Source organism: Canis lupus, chromosome 29 (genome assembly GCF_003254725.2).
Source record: "Canis lupus dingo isolate Sandy chromosome 29, ASM325472v2, whole genome shotgun sequence".
NCBI classification, from domain to species: Eukaryota; Metazoa; Chordata; class Mammalia; order Carnivora; family Canidae; genus Canis; species Canis lupus.
In genome coordinates this window covers 12,682,020-12,703,146 of record NC_064271.1, presented here as the reverse complement: position 1 = coordinate 12,703,146, position 21,127 = coordinate 12,682,020, and the positions used below count along the sequence as shown (strand labels likewise).

The window sequence follows — 21,127 nt, the reverse complement described above, 5'->3', positions numbered from 1 at the left end:
ATGGCTCCTTTTTCAGCCATATGGGTGGAAAAGGCCAGATCATAAAACATTGTTCCAGGTGGCCTCTGAAAGTCTCCATAAGAGTGTCACATCCACAAAATACAACTGAGGAAAGAATTCATGGTGTGACACCAGCAGACGGTGGTCACAGGCACAGTGGCACAGGCACTGTTATGCTGTAATTTTATCATCACAATGGATAGCTGAACAGAACAAGCTGCAGCTGGGATCTGCAGAGTGAGGGTGGTCTGTAATGACAATTGTGTATAAACTTCCGTGTCTGCATCTTTCATGGTGGTCAGAGACAGATGCAGGAAGCACAAGCAAAGGATGTAAGTAAATATTGTGCTAAGTTAACATCAATTGCATCTTATTACATTGATTGGGCCCGGGGCCAACAACATAGGGTAGGATCAGTTATCAGACTTAGGAACCACCAAGAAAGCTCAGGAACCCAGTGGGTGAGGAGCAACATGGGGCACCTTTGGAAAGGTCATCTTTGATAAGTCATCTTACTATGTCATTGTCTTTCATTCTTTCTGCTTCTAAGAAAAAACGATGTTTCAGTAAATGATTTAAAGTCTTACTGGTCACCAACTGAAGAGCTGAAGATAACATATGTACTATTCTGACTCTGTCAACATTGGCTCAGTAATTAAGGTAGGTCAGAATATGCACAGTGAGACAATGATTCCAGAGATGAAGGAAATGGGGGTGGTGGAAAGGAAGGAAAGGAAAATATCCATTTCAACATTCTAAGACAGCATCTTGTTATACCAATAATCTACCATTAAGCTCAACAATCTGAATTCCTTCATTTTTCCTTCTGAATTGTTTCCAAATTAGCATTCCCTTTAAATCTGACTGTACATTTCTCAAAATATTCCACTATGAAAAACATGAAACTATCACATTCTTTTGTTTAAATATATCTGATAAATGCCAACAAAAGTGGATGGCTACATATCATGTTTATATTTATACATTCCAATATTCGATGTTCCTTCATCTTTTGTCTGTGGTTTATTACTGTTAAGATTGTTATCTCCAGGACTTTCTTGCAAATTGTTCTCATTGCCCATGACGGAGTATATACATGAATATGCAGTTTAGTCCCACCAAAAGCACCACTGCCCCTATACATGAATGTAATAGAGGAAAAGAAGTCTGATTATCAGAAACTCCCAGAAATGTTCAATGATTCCATTCCTTAGACTTAAATAGATTAAGCTGATAAAATTTGCCATGATTGACTGCACTATCTTTTAACTCACATTTAGTTAAATCTGGATAACCTATTTCTAATGTCATCTGTCCCTGCTGCTACCCTGGGTTAAGTTATATAATATTAAGTTTTGCTCTTACAGTGCTAATCCTACCACCACCTAGCTGTGATTGCCCCAATGAGCAAGGCCAACCTCCAGCCTCCAGAGCACCTTGGAGAAAATCATGGCTACAGAGCTGTTAACCACCCATTAGTCTAATTCTGATGTGTCTGGGATAAGGGTTCCCTATTGCTTTTTCTTCTGCTCTGAGGCATGGAAACTACACAGACATTGCAGGTGTTGCCTAACCCAAATCTAAATTTCAGATTATCTCCTAATTAAATATAATGCAAAATACATAGTGACCAAAGAAGTATATTTCTTTTTATAAAAAGAGCTTTGACTATCATTTCCCTAAAGGCATTTTAAACTTTTCCTTGATAGAATGGCCATTAATCAACATTTCAAAATCAAATCAAATTTTATAATGACTAAATGTATAATAAATATAAAGTTCAGATGTCTGAAAATACGTTTAAAACTAATATCTCATCAGTTTTGATATGGTCCTCTAAAATATGAGAATAGTATTATTTCCTCAATATAATAAAACAAAAATAAAGCATCTTAATTAGAGTCCACATATTTTTTTTCAATTACCAAATGGGTTTGTCATCAGAAAATACATGAAGAAAATCAATATCCTATACTTTGTATTGTCTTAAAAGAAAATCAAGCTATTACTTATATCTTAAAAACAAACTCCCCCAAACCTCTGTCCTCCAATAAAAATATAGTCAGTGGCGAAGGAGTTAAAAGTATGTATACAGATACTTTAGGACTAGTCAAACAAACATATTAATAATAGATGACCAATGTTCCTCTGCATGATGTAGTCTGTGAAATGTTACAAAACGTTAAGTCTCCTACTTGTGAAATGCTTCAACAGAACCATGTGTATGAAGGACAGATCCCTGAGGACGACTCCATCTATATTTCCAACCACAGCTCTCTGTTCAGATGAAAAGACTGTTAGGGATCTTTGCAAGCTTAATTGTTCAGAGGCTTCATCTAATGACTTCTCTAATTGGCCCTGCATTTAAGACTCTCAGTCAAGGGTGTGGCTGTAACATTCAGATCTTTGACAGTCATACACTCCAATGCCAAGTTTCCCATCAGAGAGAGAGAAAAAAAAAAATGTGTCTTAAACTCTCAGAGAGAGGAAAGATATTTGTGAGTAGATGTCCCAGTGGTATAAGAAAGTTATATCTGGACAAGGAAAGCATTTCTGAAGTGTTTTATATGTTGAAGAAAATAGAGCATGCAAAAATTGTGAAATATCTGGTCTGCAGAACACTTACATTTCATTCTTTTGTTTTAGGATAAATTGGGATGCCTCCTGAGGGACTCCAAATATAGTTATCAATCATGAGGAAACTACCTCCTACTAACAGAAGCAGAAGGGAAATAAAAGCTGTTTCAAAGAGTTACAGTGCCTCTTCTTATTATTTAAAGCACCTGGATCACATTTTTAAAATTACATATTATGTAAAGAAATCGCTTGCTTAAATAATTAGTCTTTCCAGCAGGTTTGGCCTGAGCCCAGAAAAACGACTCCTTTAATCCAGTCATAAGGTAACACACATAGAATTTTGTTTCATAGAATTTTTACCCACATTTCTGCATTTCTGATGGCTTAAGCCATATCTTAACACACAATTTCATATACTCAATTTCTCCATGTTTCAGTTTTCTCATCTGGAAATGAGAATATATTAATTATCTGCCTATAGAGGTATTAAAAGAATGAGACAAGGAAACTGAGGTGCAATAGGAATTTGTTCCCTATTGCAACAATGATTACTTTTTTTAAAAGCTCTTTTAGTAAATTAAAAAAAAAAGATAAATAATATATTTTAGTATAAGTAAATCACCTTTCAACAGCCTCCTTCAGGAATGACTATTTAGGATTTCAATGCAGGGAGAACAGAAAGCCCATCCTAAGGCTGGAAGAACCAGATGTGATGCAAGAAGGTATTTTGATCTATTTGCCATTGATTAGTTGGCATCCGTGTGGAAGGAGCTAATTAGAACCAATAACACAGCCAGGTGGCCAAGCTGGGCATTGGAGTAAGTCCTCCATCACTCATGGGAATTGACTAATACACATAGGCAGAAATGGTTTTCTCTCGTAGTGAGGGTTTCTAGATTGTAGTCGGTCACCTAGAAATGAAATTTAGGAACCGTGATCAATTCTGGATCATCGAGTCACATATCAGTTATGTATAGGGAGGTCTGGAAGCTATTAGATAAAAGGAGTTAGTTAACATTGGAACTTTTGAGAATAAAAACTCCATTATGTTTAAAGAATTTTACCAATGTATTCAAGGCAATAAATAAAACATTTAGGTTAGGAAATATACTTTCTATTCATGCATTAATTAGTTACATTAAGGGCTTATAAATCAGTCCCTCCTTGTACAAGAAAATTGGCTTTCTTCTGAGGAAAGCCCCTGCCCAGTAGTATGCTGGTAAATGTTTAATGTCTGGCTCTGAGGGGTGACAGAAGGGCCTGATTTATGATTGTGTGTTTTCTTGATGTAAATACTTACACCATATAATAGATTTTTAGCTACCAGTATGATCTCACTAGATGCAGAGTTGGAAAGAGAAGTTCAATAGCATACTGCTATACGGAACGCCTACCATACAGACACAATGGATAGCACACGTAACAGTACAATGCGGTAAAATAATCAGAAAGGGCTAAGTTTTTTATTTAATTTAAAATTTATACAATTAATTTTAAACAAAGGCTAGGTTTAACAACGGGCTCGCAGAATTTGTAGAAATGTAATGGTGAACTCTCCCCAGCTGGTACTAGCCAGCTCCTGACCTCTGCCTCCATCCACTATTCCTCATCCAGATAAAAAGCACGTGCATAGAAGAGAAGCTAGGAATCCAAGCACAAGAAATTCAATTTAAACATAAGGATGACTTTCCTAACGGAAAAAAATTCCAGTCGCAGAGATATTTAAGAATCAAGAAGAGAGTCTTCAGTATTGAAGAATTCTGCTTAGTCCTGCCATGGTGCTGAAGACAGTTCTAGATCATTTCTCAAGGACTCCTCAAATCGAAGATATATTACCTTTCATAAACTAGCACTTGCAAGAGTTCCCTCATCAAGAATTTATATTTTAAATACAAATTGAAAAAGAGTTGCACTAATGAGAATTTTATATTTCCTGTTATCTTAATTATGATCAGTTACAGCTGGTTATCAGTACAGGAAACAAAACCTGAGTATAGAGCATTCTTCTTCGTACCTTAATTAACCGATTTAACCAATCAACCTCTATCGCCTAGGGCTTCCCACATGCAAGTACTTATTATATTACATATTAATCAATAGCGAAGTACAGCCATGACTCTAATTACTGGAATAGAGAGAAACCATCAGAAATATATTTACGACTTATCATCATATCCATTGACGTCACATCTCTTACGAGAATCTGATAGCAAAAATCCTATTCCAATACCTCTTGTTAATAAAGGAACCGGGTGTTCATAGTAAAGCATTCATAATGCAAGTATGTGTGAGGGGAGTGCAGTGAAAAAACTCAAACACTTAATTCTACTTTATAATTCTGAAATACAATCAATCAGGAAAACCATGCTAAAAAAATTGTCCTCAATGCAGAAAAGAAAAAAGGAACAAGATCATTAACACCGCCATGATCTTGCCCTGGTTCCCTTCACAAGGGACCATCGAATTCTGATCATCAGAGTCCTCGTCAGTACTTCTGACCCTTGTTACCCACTGGGCCCTCACCTTTATATCTTTGTGAATAGGTAGATGTTTTTCCTCCAAATCAAGGAACTGGGGATTCTCTTACCAGCACCGAACACAACAGTAACCTACTAGTTCAAAAGTTTCACTTTCCTATGGCATCAAGTAAAGATGCGATACTTCCACAAGAACTGTTAATGCCCATGTTAAAATATATGTTCTCCAATTCCCTACCTAGAGCGTAAGACAAAAAAATGTTCTTTTAAAGGGATTTAGGGCCTGTGTCCCATTTTATTTTAGTATCTTTGCAAAATGTACCAAATTAAAAATGTAAATTAGTTTGTGCAATGTGTCATTTGTTTGTACTACCATTTAACTGGCATTTTGAATAATAATCATTGATAGAGTGTTATCTTTTGGTCTAATGTTATATTCTGTTGTAAATGTATGAAGATTCACACACATTAATACCAATTAGTGTTAATGGGGATTAAAAGCATGAATTTTTGATGCACCCAAGGAAGAAGATCCACTTGAACATTATCAAATATTTGCCAAATAATCTCCCTAAAACTGACGTTCAGAACACCTTCAAAATTATGTTTGGAAAGTCTCACCTTTTAACGTTGAAATTACCTACAAGTGTAACATAAAAAGTATTACAAGAAAATCAAAATAAGCAATTAAAAAATAATCATTTGCAGTTTTTTTTCACCATCTCATTGCTGTCAAAACTACAAGAAAACCTAACTTGCCCATGAGTCAGCTTTCCTTTCAAAACAATTAATATATTGGGCACCTGGTGGCTCAGTGGTTGAGCGGCTGCCTTTGGCTCAGGGCGTGATCTCAGGGTCCTGGGATAGAGTCCCACATTGTGCTCCCTGCAGGGAACCTGCTTCTCCCTCTGCCTATGTCTCTGCCTCTCTCTCTCTCTCTCTCTGTGTCTCTCATGAATAAATAAATAAAATCTTTTAAAAAATTAATATATTTATTCTCCTATTCCATATCATCTCCACAATGACATTAGGCAGCTAATTCTAAAAATGCCAAAATAAAGGCTCCCAATTTTGCAGCCCCATGCCAGGGCTCCCCTTGTGGCAAGCAGAACAAGTGCCAGATTTCAGCTCAACACAGAGCACTCGTCTGTGCAGTGCACAAAACCTCTACCTTAGATTAAGGTCCTGCTCTTCCCAATACACCCTGCTTCATAGCCCCCTGGACACTTCAATCTTGCTGGTCATCTGTCTGCTCCATTTTTTTCTTCCCAGCACTCTTATTGTTCCATTTGGACACTGGGGCCTTGGGAGAAAGGAAGGTACATTCTTCTATTGTTTGTCATCTTGTTTTTAAAAGCCCTCAAATTTTATGTTTTCTGTCTGTTTTCTGTTTTCATCTTTAATAAGTAATTGTTATTAAGTACTTGAAATCCTGTTATTTTAAGCAAAACATACTCCATCCGACAAAAACAAGTGCTTAAGAAAACAGTCAAAATATACATATATAGATCTGTTCTATATTTTGCTCACTCGTGCAAACTCTTGTCAAGAAAGTATGCAAAGTTTATATTAATGTGCATTTTGTCTCTAATACCCAAATCGTAAGTAATATTAAGCCAAAATTTCTTATGTTGAAAGCATTTGAAATTCTTCCTTATATAATCTGGATAATTGTTCAAATTCTTCCTATATGCCCAAAACATACATTGAAAAATCTGTGACAGAATGGTGAAAAATATGAACAAAGTAGTTCATGTTTTTAAAGTAGAAAGCACTAATGAAGTTCTGGGGATAGAAAGTAATTTATTTCTCAAAATCTTATGATAAGGATTATCCTCTTCGGAGAAAACAAAACAAAAAAAGAAATCTAGGCAAAACAAAAATCCACACAGAAGTGACCAGAATGAAAATGATTTATTAAAATTGGGGAAAATTTCTAAAAAATCAATACGACTTGACATTTTGTGAAGAATAAAATAACACAGGTATATCAAATACTCCCATTTGGTGCACTTTGCTCATTTCCATTATCTCAGAGGTTTTACAACTTTGAGTCCTGTTTCTGGTTCTATTCTCATCTATCCTTATTTTCTCTTTCTCTCCTCTTCCCCCTCTCCCTCCCCCCTCTCCTTCCCTCACTCCCTCTAGCTCCCCTCTCCCTCTCCCTTTCCTGATCTTATCTAGGGCTTTAAATACCAATATTGCTCATGATTCTCAATTCTGAATATTTGGTTCAGTCTTACTCTCTGAGTTCCAAGCTCATAAACCTTACAGTTACTTGGCCTTAGGTATCAGAATCTCAAAGTGTCTAAAACCGAACCTTTATGGCTCTAGACAAAAACTTCTGCTCCACCTCCACCCCCATAACACCCAATTCTCTTACTTTCAGTAAAAACGCCAATTATATATATTCTGTTATACAAGATGTGTAGATCAGTGAGTCCTAGGCTTCCTATCTCCTAAAGCATGTCTCAAGTCCATCTTCTCTCCATCTGTTCTGTTATGACATGTGCCTGACTCGCATTATCTCTAGCTCAGAATAACAGAAGAGCATCCTGTCTCCCATTTCCTCTGGTTTCCCTCTAATCCGTACTCAGAAGTGAGAGTATTTTGAAATGTAAGTCAGATGATGGCATGACTCTATTTAAAATGCTCCAATGGATCCACTTTGCTCCGTAGACAAAGTCAGGTATCACAACATGTGGCCAATGCCATCTGACAGCACTCACTCTCTCATACTGCACTCTAGCCACAGTGGACTCCTGCATATCTAGAGACATATCACGCTCTTTTAAAACTGGAGACCTTGCTCATTTGGTTTCCTCTGCTGAGAATGGTTCCCCTCTCTTTGCATGACTGACTCCTGGTCATTCTTTCAGACTTAGCTCCCAAATACTGGGAAGTCGTCCTGACCACCCCATCGAAATGATACAATTTTCTTCTCCTTAATGACATTTTAACAACATCTGTGATTAGATCATCTTTGTGTACATATCTATTGACAGCCCCTCAGCCCTCAGATATAATTCATACTGCTACACTCAGTGCTGAGGGACTCTGTGAATATTTGTTGAACGTTGTTGATTATTTCAAGTACAGGAAGCATGCAACAGTGTAAACAGTGCAGACTCAAATCTGAACCCTGGTTTCACCTGTATGGCTCTGGGCATGTTACTCAAATTCTCTTTGTCTTAATTTCTGAATCTCTAAAATGATTGGTTGTGAGAATGATATGATTTCATAGACATAAAGTGGCTAAAACAATGCCTGGCACATTAAAAAAATTCAATATAGTTTAGCTATTCATTTATGCATTAATTTATTCTCCAAATATTTACTGAGTGCTTACCCTTTGTAGGGTATAGTGGAAGATTCTGTGAGTAAATCAAAGTCTTTGTCCTTTGTGCTCTTAAAATCCAGTAAAAGAATTAGCACACATACAAAGAGACAAAAACAAAGAAACGTGTGATTAATGTCCTAAGGGGGGAAAAAAAAGGGGATCAGTATTAGTTTGCTAGGGTTGTAGTGATACAATACCAGTAACTGAGTGACTTAAGCCACAGAAATTATATGGTTTCATAGTTCTGGAGGCTAGATTATACAGAGACTAGACTAATATCAAGGTTTTGGCAGGGTCGTTTCTTCTGAGGGTCAGGGGAGAGAATCTGTTCCATGCCTCTGTTCTAGCTTCTGGTGGTTTGCTGGCAAACTTTGGCTTGTAGAACCATCACCCAACCTCTGCCTTCCTCGTCATATGGCATTCTTCCTGTGTGCATACCTGTGTCCAAATGTCTCCTCTACATAAGGACACCAGCCATATGGATTAGGTGGGCATCCTACTCCAATATGACCTCATCTAACTACATCTGCAACGACCGCTTTTCCAAATAAGATCAAATTCTAAATTACCAGAGGTGAAGACTTCAAAATAAGAATTTTTTTTTTGGGGGGGGCACAATTTAACCTATAACAAGACCGTAAGAATAGAATATTTCCCAGGCAAATTCAATACTCAGAATGTATACTTCAATAGCAGCTATAAATGGATCTGGATTTTCTAAAAAAAAAAAAAAATCGCTAATGCAGAATATTGTAAGGATTTTAACAGCAACCATGTTATAACTCAAGTCTCATTATTAGCCGTAATTTGATTTCCCTAACCTTTCCTAAGTTTCATAAGATGAACCAGAGTTTTTCAATATAGAAAAAGAATGGAAACTAACTGATTAAGAGTTATATTTCACAGGAGAAAAGAAAAAGCTAATAAAATGAAAAACATGTTAGAACAAAAGTATCAGTATATCCATATAGTAAATAAACATATCTATGCATCCACTGCTAAATACAAGGCCAGATGAGTGCTATATTTCACAAAACTAAGTTTAAAGCATGTTAGCACAACTACACCATCATCATTTGGACACCTCTCAATACCTTATACCTCAGCATCACTGTGTCACTGGTGATGACAAGATAGCTTGAATGTGGCATGGAGGGGAAGTTAACTTGGTTCTCACTGTGAGGAAAAAAACAACACTAGTTTTAAGTTGAGAATATGTTCTCTAAAATAAAAACATACAGCCTATGAATGTGTTCAAAGCTGTGTGTTTTCTATGAATCTTCTACAAGTGTCTGTTATGACAGATATGTAAAGTAAAAGTTTTGAATTTTGTTCCTGACTGATGACTGATTATTAGGCCTAAAAGGCATATGGATGTCACCTTTCCATAAGGTGATGCAAGGAGCAATAAATCTCCTCTGGTAATACAACATCCAGAGACAAAAATTCTGTTGACTGTGTCTTTAAGTCACCTCTGTGATATCAAGAAAATGTCTTAAGCTCTGTGGGAACAGGCTCTGCCAACCTAATAAGTTCAACACTTCACTAGGGCGACTCTAAGGAGATGGCTCTGAAGCGGCTCATGGAGTCAATTTTAGACTTTAAGAAATGCAATTAAGACTTCTTTAAATGTGTTAATTAAAAATAATTTACTAAGAGCATATAATCAGGTGTTCCTTTTTATTTTTAGATTACGCATACATGATAACAGAATACACATTATTCTAAAACAAGCAAAATGAAAAGTATCCTTACAAAAAATATTTTTAAAACTTCTTAGGTGACTTGATGAGTCTGTTACACAGTGGTGAATTGCTTTTTCAGAAAGGATTTACTTTGCACAGTCTTCTATGGATGTACGTTCAGGCTTTTCAATTTATCTTTAAATTCACGTAGCAGAATTAAGAACATGAATATAAAATCTGGGGCAAACACACAAATTCGCTCAGGGGTAGAAGCATGGAGAAAAAGGAATGATGGGACATGGCCAAGAGAAAGAAGGAAACAGAAAGACTGAGATTTTGCAAAGCAAAGCTCACCTAAATATACGAGCCAGTAAATGAGTTCCCTCCAATTCTTATTCCCAACCTGATGTTTCACTCTGGAGTGGGGTTTGGAGGAAATGTGAATGAGATAATAAAAACCTTCCCTTGTTTCTTTAACTTTTAGAAGGAGCTAATGTGCCATCTTTTAATGACCTGCACAGTTACTCCTAGTCATTAGCATGTAGATTCTTTTCAGCAAATGTGTTTTCCACATGCCATTCCCCTCTCAACACCCACTCGTATTTACTGCTTCATAACCTCCAACTTCCAACAGTTGGTGGGAGCACAAAAAAAAAAAAAAGAAAAAAGAAAAAAAGAAAGAAAAAAAAACATGAAAGGGAAAAAAAATGACAGCTGGCTTCAGTGGAAACAACACTAGATCTTTTTACCCGGTTTTTACCGGTTTTACCCTGTAATATGTTGGAATAGGCTTATACTGGCTCAGAGAGTCAGTTACATTTTTATGATTTTGTGAGCCAGTTGTTAAATAGAGCCACTATTAACAATTAAATCATATAAACTTCAATTTAAGTAAATAATAGTAAAAGAGAGGTACTAGATATTCAAAATGCATCCCTTCCTGTTTTACTGTTTTACTTTCACCATGCTTTTGAGGTTATTTATGCCTATTCTATCTGTAAGCTAGAAAAATATGTAATGGTATACTTCAAACTGGCCAAGGTGGGAATATTTGCACCAAAGAAATTGGCAAATGCTAAAAATCAGGGTGTAACTCTGTTCCGTTGATTATCTAGGCTTAGGAAGGCCATGGAGAGTGTTTTCTAATAATACATATTGAACCTACAATGTGTCCAGTCATTATCCTGTCAATAGCACACACAAAAAATTGAGGAAATTTTCCAGCATGCGAAAATGATTACCTTATTCAGCAAAGAATCTGCTGAAGGAGATGGTCATTGAGAGGACGGGACTGCCAGGTGACCCTTAAGCTGGACCAAGACTTATTCAAGCCTCTTTACTCCTTCCCCTGTCCTTGGAACATATGAACGTGGGAGTCATTTCAAGGATAGAGCCTTAAGAAAGCAATGTGCTGTTCAGACCATCAAGATGATATACATGAGTGAACCCAGTTAAGGAGTCTGTTTAAACTTTTAAGATTCTAGTAGGCAGGGGCAGCGATCTACTCATCTTGCAGCAACTTGGTATGTAAACTATCTTGCTTATGAAATCTGCCACCTACCAATCTGGAGTGGCCTGCCTCTTTCTTCAGGCCCTCCTTGCTTTCCATGTATGGGAGGCCCAGTTTTGAATTTCACCCCAGAGGCTTCTGAGATTGTGAGCCAATGTCACATCACTGATAGAGTGAAATTCCAGTACTGGCTTCCTTGTTTCACTCTCCTAGTACTTGTCAAAATAAATAAAAACATCATTCAGCATTCATGTCAGAGGTATAGAAGCAAGCGTTTACCAAATTCAACAGAAAGCTTCTGCCAGCATTATACCGGCGATATAAAATTCACAGTAAAGGACATATATTATTAATTATTATTTGTCAAGTGAGTGCTACACGTTCTTTAAATACATTAGACATACTGTATTATATAGTATCATAATGTAATAATATATGTAATATAATATATACTTGTTTTGTTTGAGATCTGATCATTAAAGGTTTACCATCACCCCTGTCTCTACCAGGGGAACACCACTGATTTGGAAAGTTGTTTAATTAACTCTGTGAGTATCACCTTCCTCATCTCCCACCCAGTGACATGGGTGCCTTCCTCAGAGGATAATTCTAGGAGTAAAATAAAATAGTTTATGCTAAAATCCTGCATGGATTGCAAATGTTAATTACTATCAAACATTCAGCAAATACATTTCAGCTCCTAATATGAGCCCTCTTAAGAATTCTCAAGGTTTCCAAAGATGAATAATATTTAATCCTTATCCTCAGGTTGCTTACAGTCTAGAGATGAGAGATATAGGTAAATAAAATAATTTAAGATGATGAGATGTGATCCAACAGAGGAAAAAAGCAAAGTGCTATGCAATTCAAGGAAAAGAAGTGATTGATTTTTACCTGGAGCACCAGGGAAGACTTCATAGAGAAGACAGAATAATGAGATAAGTTTTGAAGAGTAATTTGCATTTGTATCAATTGAGGTGGTGTGTGTGGACAGTGGAGGCATTCCAGGCTGAGAGATGAAACACCAACCACACTATCATCACAAATATTACAATACCAACTTAGGAAATCACAACTGTTATTGATAAATCCACCACATCAAAAACCCTTATGTGTAATTTCCGTGTACAACAGAAAGAATTATGCCATTATACATTGTCCAATCCAGCGTGCCTAATGACATACTTGCATATTCAGGAGTTGACTAAATATTCGGTGTTTTCACTTTATAAGCCACGTTCATTTCTAATAACCAAAATGTAAATTATCCTATGACCTTCCTTAGTGAAAGAAAACATTCACATGCAGGTGAATTTTAAAATTATTTTTCAAGAAATTCTGTATAATGTGTCCTATTTTACAGGACAGAAGGGACTGTCTCATAGACATAAAGAAAACTTGCCACTGATTGCAACTCTATAAATACAGAAATTATGAACATAGTATGTAAACAATGAAGGGCACGTCTGAAGTGAGGTTTTCATGGGAGAGTGGAACACTGATGCAAGAGGAGAGGGACGCCTTTTAATACATTCATGGGAACCAGGACTAACTATTCAAGAAGGAGCATTGTTTCATCTCCCAGTTAATGAGTTTGCAAGAGTTGACATTACCGGGTAAAGTTCACCGGAAAGCTTTTCCCCTTGCTAGTCAAAATGCGCCAGGTAATGTCTGTGACTTTGAAAAACAAACAACACTTCGAAGATCGCTTGCCAGGGCATCCACAGAATTTAAGTGTAAAAAGAGATGTCTATGACCCTCTCACACACAAAAGGCTAACACGATGGGTCTGCAGCCTTGACCTCAAGTGACTACAAGAGAACACGGGGCCCGGCTAGGTCCCAATGGGACGTACCTTAGAAAAGCGTCCCCCCCACCCCGACAGGAGAGCCTCTCCCTTCTTTACTCTGGATCTCTCACCTCCCGGTACGTGCACCGCCTCGGCAAGCCACCGTGCTCCTTCTCTCCCTGATGACAAATGTCAGTCTGTCGCTGTGAACATGCAACATTTCAGCAAAATCTAAAGGGACACTGGAAGCGCTGGGGCTGGAACACCCTGTTCGAAACTACGCTGCCAGCCCAGCCCTCCTTCCTGGAGACCCAAGGATCCTCGCAAACCTCCGAGGGTGAGCATCACCCAGTCTTAACTACGAGTTAAAGCTGTTTCCGTCTCCGCAGAAGCTGAGCACTCGCACGCGCCTTCTATTAAACAACGTTACCGGGAATCCTCCCGCGGAGAAAGAGCCCACGAGCCCCGGGGAAACTTGAGCGGGCAGGCGGGGGGGCTCGGCCGGCGGCCCGACCCAGGGGCGGGGACGGCTCGCTCCCTCTCCCGAGCGCGGGCAGCCGCCCCCGGACCTCCGGGCGACGCCCGCTGGCTGCGCCGTGACCCCCGGAGCGCGGGGCCAAGGCGGGGACCGCGCCCTCCCGCCGGGCGAGGGCGGCGGGCTGTGCGCCCGGGCGCGGGGCGGCGGGGCGGGAGGGGGCCGGGGGGGGGCCGGGGGGGGCCGGGGGGGGCGGCCGGCCCACGCGCCCGCCCCGCGCCGGGAGGTGCGGCCCGAGGGTCGGCGGAGGGTGGGCGGAGGGGCCGGGGCTGGGGCGCGCGGGGCACTCACCAGCTGCAGCGCGCAGAGGCAGATGAGCGAGCAGCGCCCGGTGCAGCAGCCCATGGTGCCGGCGGCGTCCAAGCGGCGCGCGCGGGGAGAGGTGTGCGTCCTCCGCCGCCGCTGCCGACTCCGGAGCAGCCCCCGCCCGGAGCTCGCCCGGCCCGGCCCGGCCCCGGCTCGCCCGCCCCCGGCCGCCGCTCGCCGCTCGCCGCTCGCCGCTCGCCGCTCTCGGGGTCCGGGCTGGCGCTCGCCGCCTTTGTTGGTTTCCCGGGCGGGCAGAGGTCAGCCCGGCGCGCTCGCCCCGCGCGTCTGGCGGGGTCCCTGCCTCCCACGGTGCGGGCTGCTTCTCGGGGAGGGGGAGCCGGGCGGGGCGGGCGGAAGGGAGGCTACAGATGGCGAGTGGGTGGAAGTCTGCTCCGGGGAGGGGAGGATGAGGTGGGCGTCTGGAAAGTGCGGTGGGCCGGCGGGGCGGGGCGGGGCGGGGGCGCTGGGAGGCGAGGAATGAAGGGAGCGCCCCGGGGGAGGCTCGGCCTGTCTGCTTAGGAGTCTCTGGAGGGAGAGGCGGGGGGCGAGAGAGGATGAGGATGAGGATGAGGATGAGGATGAATACGAATGAGCGTGAGTCGGGGCGGCTGCCGCGGCGGCGGCTGGAGCCCCTCGGCGGCCGCTGTAACTGGGGAGGCCGGGCTGGGGGCTGGGGGCGGGGGCGATCCGAGGCGTGTGTCCGGGAGAGGACTGCGTTTCGCTGAGCGGCCCCAGAGGTGGCGACGGTGGGAGCCGGGAGGGCTCGGGGTCCGGGGAAGCGGGTCCCGGGGGCGGGCGGGCGGGCGTTGCGCTGCGCTGCGCTGCGCTGGCGGGTCCCCTCCGCGGCGCGGGGAGCGCAGCCGCGCGGGGCCGGGGCCGGGGCCGGGGCCCGGGTCGCTCCTGCCGCCGCAGTCGGCTTGCCCCGAGGGCGCCCGGGAGCCAAAGTTGGACCGCGTGGGTCCTGCTGGAGGCGAGGCGGCGGCGGCGGCGGCGGCGGCGAGAGCGCGGGCTCGGAGCGCAGGGGGCAGCCGGGACGCCGGGCGGGGAGCTGCCTCCGGGTTCCCAGCCCAGGCGCTTTGGAGCTGTCGCCAGGCAGGAGAGAGGAGGCGCGGCAGAGGACCGCGCGCGGCTTTTTCTAGGAACGGAGGAGATGTCCGGGAGGACGATAGGACTCCTCCGCGGGGGAAATTAAATGGTTTGAGAAGGGCTTGGAAACAAGACCTCGTCCCGCAGAGTTAAAATCCCGGACTAACTCCCCACGAATCCCGGGGAGCCTCTCTGGCTCCGGCTCACCCGACACCGGAGCGCAGGAGGTCTGCAGAGGATCAGAGTTCATCAGGGCCCAAAGTCAAATTTCACGGGCACGTTGGCTGTACCTGGTAGAACTAGGCAAGTGGCTCGAGCACGCTAGAGGAGCGGAGAGCAAGCCTCGGGCCATTTGTCACAGAAGAGGCTTCCTTCAGAACTTGGCACAGAAACCCCGTTTCTAACCTACTGCTGCCCTCCTGGGTCCTTGGTGGGAGGTTAGCAGGAAAAGGATGCGGTCTTTGCATGTTTAAAACATGCGCTCTACACTTGGAAACTCTGCTCAGGTCATTCCTTCAGGCACTGAAGGGAGTTGGGGTTTTTGTTGTTGTTGTTGTTGTTGTTGTTTTGCAATTAACTGCCTTTTTTTCTGAACTGTTCCTCCAGGACCTATGTTTATGACTGAAAACAGCTACAGCTCCCAGAAAAATCTTTCCATGGTAACTTTGAAATTGTAGTAGGGACACATAATAACCTCAGGATTTGGGTCAATAAAAAGGCCAAAAGCATTCATTGTTTAGTTTCCACTTCTGTGCATTATCACAGAGAAGGGGAAAATGAATGGAATCAGAAGCCTTTGTTGTTGACCCAGTCTTTTAAGACATCAAGCCATCAAGGATCAGCATTTCTTTTATACGCAATAAATGGAACCACCATGAGATTTATGATGAATGAAAATAGGGGACAATGGACCCTGGCATGTAAATAATTTAGCATATTTTAGACGATGGTGCAGAAGATTTCAGGCATCAACCCCTCCAAAAGCTGTAGGAGGCAGCTGAAGAAGGTAAAGACATGATCAAGTCTATCTACAACTTCCAAAAATTATCACACCCTCTTCATCTCTGGAGATTGTGATGGATGATGATAATAAACATGATGACTCTTCCTTCTCTCCACATTTCATATGTTTACCTAAATATACATTTTTTTTTAGTCATCATTTTATTTACTTACTGAGGAAGCATGAAATGTGCAGCTAACTGGATCCTTGCCAGGCACCAGACACCAGTCTAAGTGCTTTATGAGTATTCACTTACTTAATCCTCGCAAGAGCCTAGGAGATTGGTGTACCATCTTGAGCATCTCCAGCAAAAAGATGTGGAAATGGGAACAGGGAGTCTCATGGCTACTGACCAGATGAACAGCAAGGCAAAGCCAGGTAATCTGACTCAAGAGCTCCTTGATTTATGCACTCACCGTTGCCTCTGAAACTTAGGACCCAAGTAACACCTGCACTGGAGCCAACTGCTCTCTAGGAAATAGGAATAGTAATTTGTATTGATTTTACCCTCCAGAGTCAATGCCACCCATGCAGGTACCAAGACAGTCTTCCTGTACTTTTCCCTCTCCAACTGCCCCCTCTACTGATGGACCCAGCCTTTCTTCCTTGAATCATTTAAGACAGTTAAAATGCATTTGGCTTTCAAAGACAGGAAGAGGGAAGGAGCAAAGATAAGACAATGCTAGTAACAAGTCTAGAAACTGTGTGAAGTCTCTGTAGTTTCTTACTCGCATTTTCTAAATTAACTGCCTCATGAACTAAAAATCTTCCTCCCTTCCTTCATTTCATTCCTTCCTCAATCCCACCCTCCAATATGTCATACTTGCTTCATTTCCACATTGCTTGTTATGTCAAGGGCCATGCTGGTTGTCAGGTTTGCAAAGGTAAGTGATATACTCCTTCACTTCCCCTTAAGGGCTTGGTATGGGAAGGGAAAGCAGAGGAGTAAATGGAGTAGAGCCCACTCTGAGAAAAGTTAGCACTGAGTGCTGTCACTGTGTTTTCTTTCTGTGAGGGTAAGGGAGGGTTTAAAAGAAGAATTGCCTGTCTCTTGGGTGGGGGAGAAGAAGACAGTAGCCAAAGACTGAACAATGGAAAGGGTGAGGCTTAGAGAGGATGGTGGATAAGCTGATTGAGGAGGGAATGATAATCTAAGTAGAACAGCTGATCCAGTGTGGGGTTGGTTATGCCACTTCCTAGCTATAGAATCTCAGAGAAGTCAGTCAGTTTCCATTAGTCTACCTTGCCTATGTAAGTGGGTATGATGGTATGACTTGCCCACAGGACTAAGCCTTATGTTGTTCTTTATTTTCCATCCACATGTGTCTTGTACCTTCGCCTCACGCAGGTCTCAGGCTAATGTCACGTCTCAGAGAGGCCTCACTGACCACACTGTCTGAAATAACACTCCAGTCACTCAATTGCGTTTTTATCCAAAACAGTGATTGGTTTACTTTATAATTTCCTGCCTCTTCCACTCAAAAATAATGTTAATTTATAATAATGCATATATTTAGCATCATACTTCCCACATCGTGTATACGTGTATATTTATACACACATAAATGTAGTATATATAGTAAGTACTAAACATATGTGTATATACATACATATAGGATATTCTAGTCTATGTTTTTTTCTTTCATTTTTTTCTCAGTTTCTTTCTTTTTTTAAAAAAGATTTTATTTATTTATTCATGAGAGACAAAGATAGAGGCAGAGGGAGAAGCAGGCTCCATGCAGGGAGCCTGATGCGGGACTCAACCCCAGGACTCTAGGATCACACCCTGGCTGAAGGCAGCTCTAAACCACTGAGCCACCCGGGCTGCCCTTTTTTCTCAGTTTCTTAGTAAAATCCCCCCCTTTTTAATTTTTTTTTAATTTACTTAAGTAATCTCTACACCCAATGTGGGGTTCAAATTCACAAGATCAAGAGTTCCATGCTCTTCTGACTGAGCCAGCCAGGGAGATGCCCCTAATAAAATTCCTTTTGGGAGACTACCCTCATCTTCCTTAAAGTCCAGAGAGAATCAAATCATCTATACCAAGAGTAAGAGGATTGAGTGGGAGGGAGCACATCTAGAGACCAGACCTGGAAGTGCAGGTTTCTAAATTTCATAGGACTTTCAAACACAGTCGTCCCTTGAACAACACAAGGGTTGGGCACTGACCCCTTACACAGTCAAAAATCCAAGTACAACTTTTTAAAAGATATATTTATTTATTTGAGAGAGAAAGCAGAATTGGGCAATAGGGGGAAGGAGCAGAGGGAGAGAATCTTCAAGCAGACTCCACGTTGAGCTCGGAGCCTGTCGGGGCTTGATCCCAGGACACATGAGATCATGACTTGTGCCAAAAGCAAGAATCAGATGCTTAACCAACTGAGCCACCAAGGCACCCCAGTTTTTGACTAATAGCTCACTGTTGATCAGAAGCCTCTAACAGCAAGAACACTGTTATCAGAAGTGATAACATAAATAGTTGGTTAACAAATATATTGTATGTGATATATACTATATACTTACAATGAACTAAGCTAGAGAAAAGAAAATGTCATTAAGAAAATCATGAGGAGAAAATACACTGACAGTACTATACTGTAAAGAATCTGAGTGTAAGCAGTTCCCTATAGTTGAAACCTGTGTTGTTCAAGGGTCAACTGTATTAGGACTGGAGATCTGAGCTCGAAGGAATAAATGTGCTTCCTTAATTTTTTCTTTCTTTCTTTCTTTCTTTCTTTCTTTCTTTCTTTCTTTCTTTCTTCTTTCTTTCTTTCTTTCTTTCTTTCTTCTTTCTTTCTTTCTTTCTTTCTTTCTTTCTTCTTCTTTCTTTCTTTCTTTCTTTCTTTCTTTCTTTCTTCTTTCTTTCTTTCTTTCTTTCTTTCTTTTTGTCTTCTAGTTCAGCATTTTGTTTGAATGGCCGCTCAGTTGGAGCAAAAATCAAGTTTACACTGAAACAAAATTGGAGACATGCGTGTGGAGAGTTTGAAGCATGGCTGTGAAGGCTTCAGTACATCTGTGTGCTGCCCAACGCCTGTGGAGTTAGAAGTGATTCGTGTTATGCATAGCAGTGAATGTGCCAGAATGTTGGGGGCAAGGGGAGAGGTGGCAGTTATCATTTCAATATTCCTTTTCTCCCTGAGGAGAGAGACACTTCCTGCTACTGTAAGCACTTTACATCACAGCATTTAAAAGTGATCCCCCAAGGCCTGTTTTATTGGGAGGTGAAGTGAGAAAGAAGTGGGAGATGGATATATGGTATGGGAGTTTTGAAGGCCACTGCAAAGCCTGAAGGATGCACGAATTATGAAAGAGAAAGAATAAGGAAATTCTTTTGTATATTTTGCTTCAAGAAATGTTGGTAATAACCAGTTTTAAAATGTGAATGGGATAACCAAGCAACATCTTTTTAATTTGTTTGGGTAAAAAAATAAGCCTCAATTAATATTTATCTATCATAACTCTTCAGCGGTCGAACAACACTGATTGTGTTGTTGCTATTATCATAATTAGTATTGCAGTGCATTTAGAGTTTTTCTAATGTCATGCGCTGAGCAGCCCCAACTGACACCGACAAATTCAAGCTTTTCTCACCATTTAATCTACTGCTGAGTATTGGCAACTATTGTTGACTTCTATGCAACAAACATTGCTGTGTGCCTCTTATGTCAGAGTCCTCAAATTGGAGACAAACACTTCCTTCCTACTATTAACATTTGCTCCCCTGCCCTCTGTTTTTCTCAAGGTTCTAGAAGATCAGATCAGAATTTTCTGCACAGTGACTTAGCTAGACCCCCAACAATTGACAGTAACAAAGGAAGAGGAAAGGTAGCATAACTCTAAGTAAAAAGAAAACATTAATACTGAGTCTTAGTTGAATCCTGACACCACCACCATGTTTCTGTACATATGTGTATTGATACATCTATCAATCTGCCTATATATCTTGGATTGCATTAAGTGTTCCAAATTAAAGAGAACACTTTTATTTTTTTCTCCCAGTTTTAAGCCCATTGCAGTACCGTATATGGAGAGAATACGTCTCTAAGATAATGAACCCTTAGAGTCTCCTCAACTCTTGTCTGTTTTAAGGATCAGTCTCATATTATTGTATAATGCTTATGTATGATGGTAACACTGAGGAAAATATATGAGATCTCTCTGATTTACTTTGGCACCTTTTTGTAAGCTAAGACTATTCCAAAATAAATCATTAAAAACAAGAAACAATCACATAAAATGTGTTACACATGTAAAGCAGGCATATAGAGTACTGAACAAGTTGTCCGTCAGAAATATAAAACCTAACATAAAGTACATTGGCTCATGCTAATGTAGAGCGAATTCTTTTTTAGAAATATATGAATGATGGTTTTTTTATTTGTCCATGGTAATTTAATATGCATATAAAATCCCTCAAAATTATACCAGTGCACATAAATATATATTTGTGTTATTTTTTAAATCAGTGATACAAGCTTACAATTCACGTTGAACCAGCTTTTGCTTTTTCCCATGCATTTTTATTTAAGAAATCTAGACATTTTTAAACAATAAAGATAGTACAATCATATAGTTTGCCTTTATTTTCTGAATGGCAAAATAAGAAAATATAATTGGTAGAGAGCAAAAATGAATAGTCATTAGGAAGATCGCTGTGATATTCTGAGGCAGTCTTGAAAATTAGGAATGGCATTCAAGGCCAATTAGCATAGATTCCGTCTGCATTCACTAGGTCCCAAATGTGCCCTCAGTAAGGCCATGGTCTCATGTAAAGAGATGCAAATCACCACGGAAGAAAAAACCTAAAATTAAAAAAAA

General features: G+C 41.1%; 1 protein-coding gene and 2 long non-coding RNA genes across 5 annotated transcripts in view; 2 read left to right on the top strand and 1 right to left on the bottom strand.

Annotated features, from left to right (window-relative positions):
- The window catches only part of NKAIN3 (sodium/potassium transporting ATPase interacting 3), a 612,786-nt gene extending 598,432 nt beyond the window's left edge, over window positions 1-14,354 (bottom strand). For all 3 annotated transcript variants that reach the window (XR_003147623.3, XM_025477827.3, XM_025477828.3), the window contains exon 1: window positions 14,205-14,354. Coding sequence is in view for 2 of the 3 variants with exons in the window: in XM_025477827.3 (XP_025333612.1) it covers window positions 14,205-14,258 (54 nt within the window). In the remaining variant the exon portion in view is untranslated. The remainder of the gene's footprint in view (window positions 1-14,204) is intronic.
- On the top strand, window positions 192-2,752 carry LOC112678514 (uncharacterized). Its single transcript, XR_003147625.3, has 3 exons — window positions 192-332; window positions 551-660; window positions 2,647-2,752. It is a non-coding gene; the product is annotated as an uncharacterized LOC112678514 (long non-coding RNA).
- Window positions 14,355-14,682: 328 nt separating the features above from the next.
- Window positions 14,683-20,877, top strand: LOC112678513 (uncharacterized). Its single transcript, XR_003147624.3, has 3 exons — window positions 14,683-14,813; window positions 15,912-16,686; window positions 19,206-20,877. It is a non-coding gene; the product is annotated as an uncharacterized LOC112678513 (long non-coding RNA).
- The last annotated feature ends 250 nt before the right edge of the window (window positions 20,878-21,127 follow it).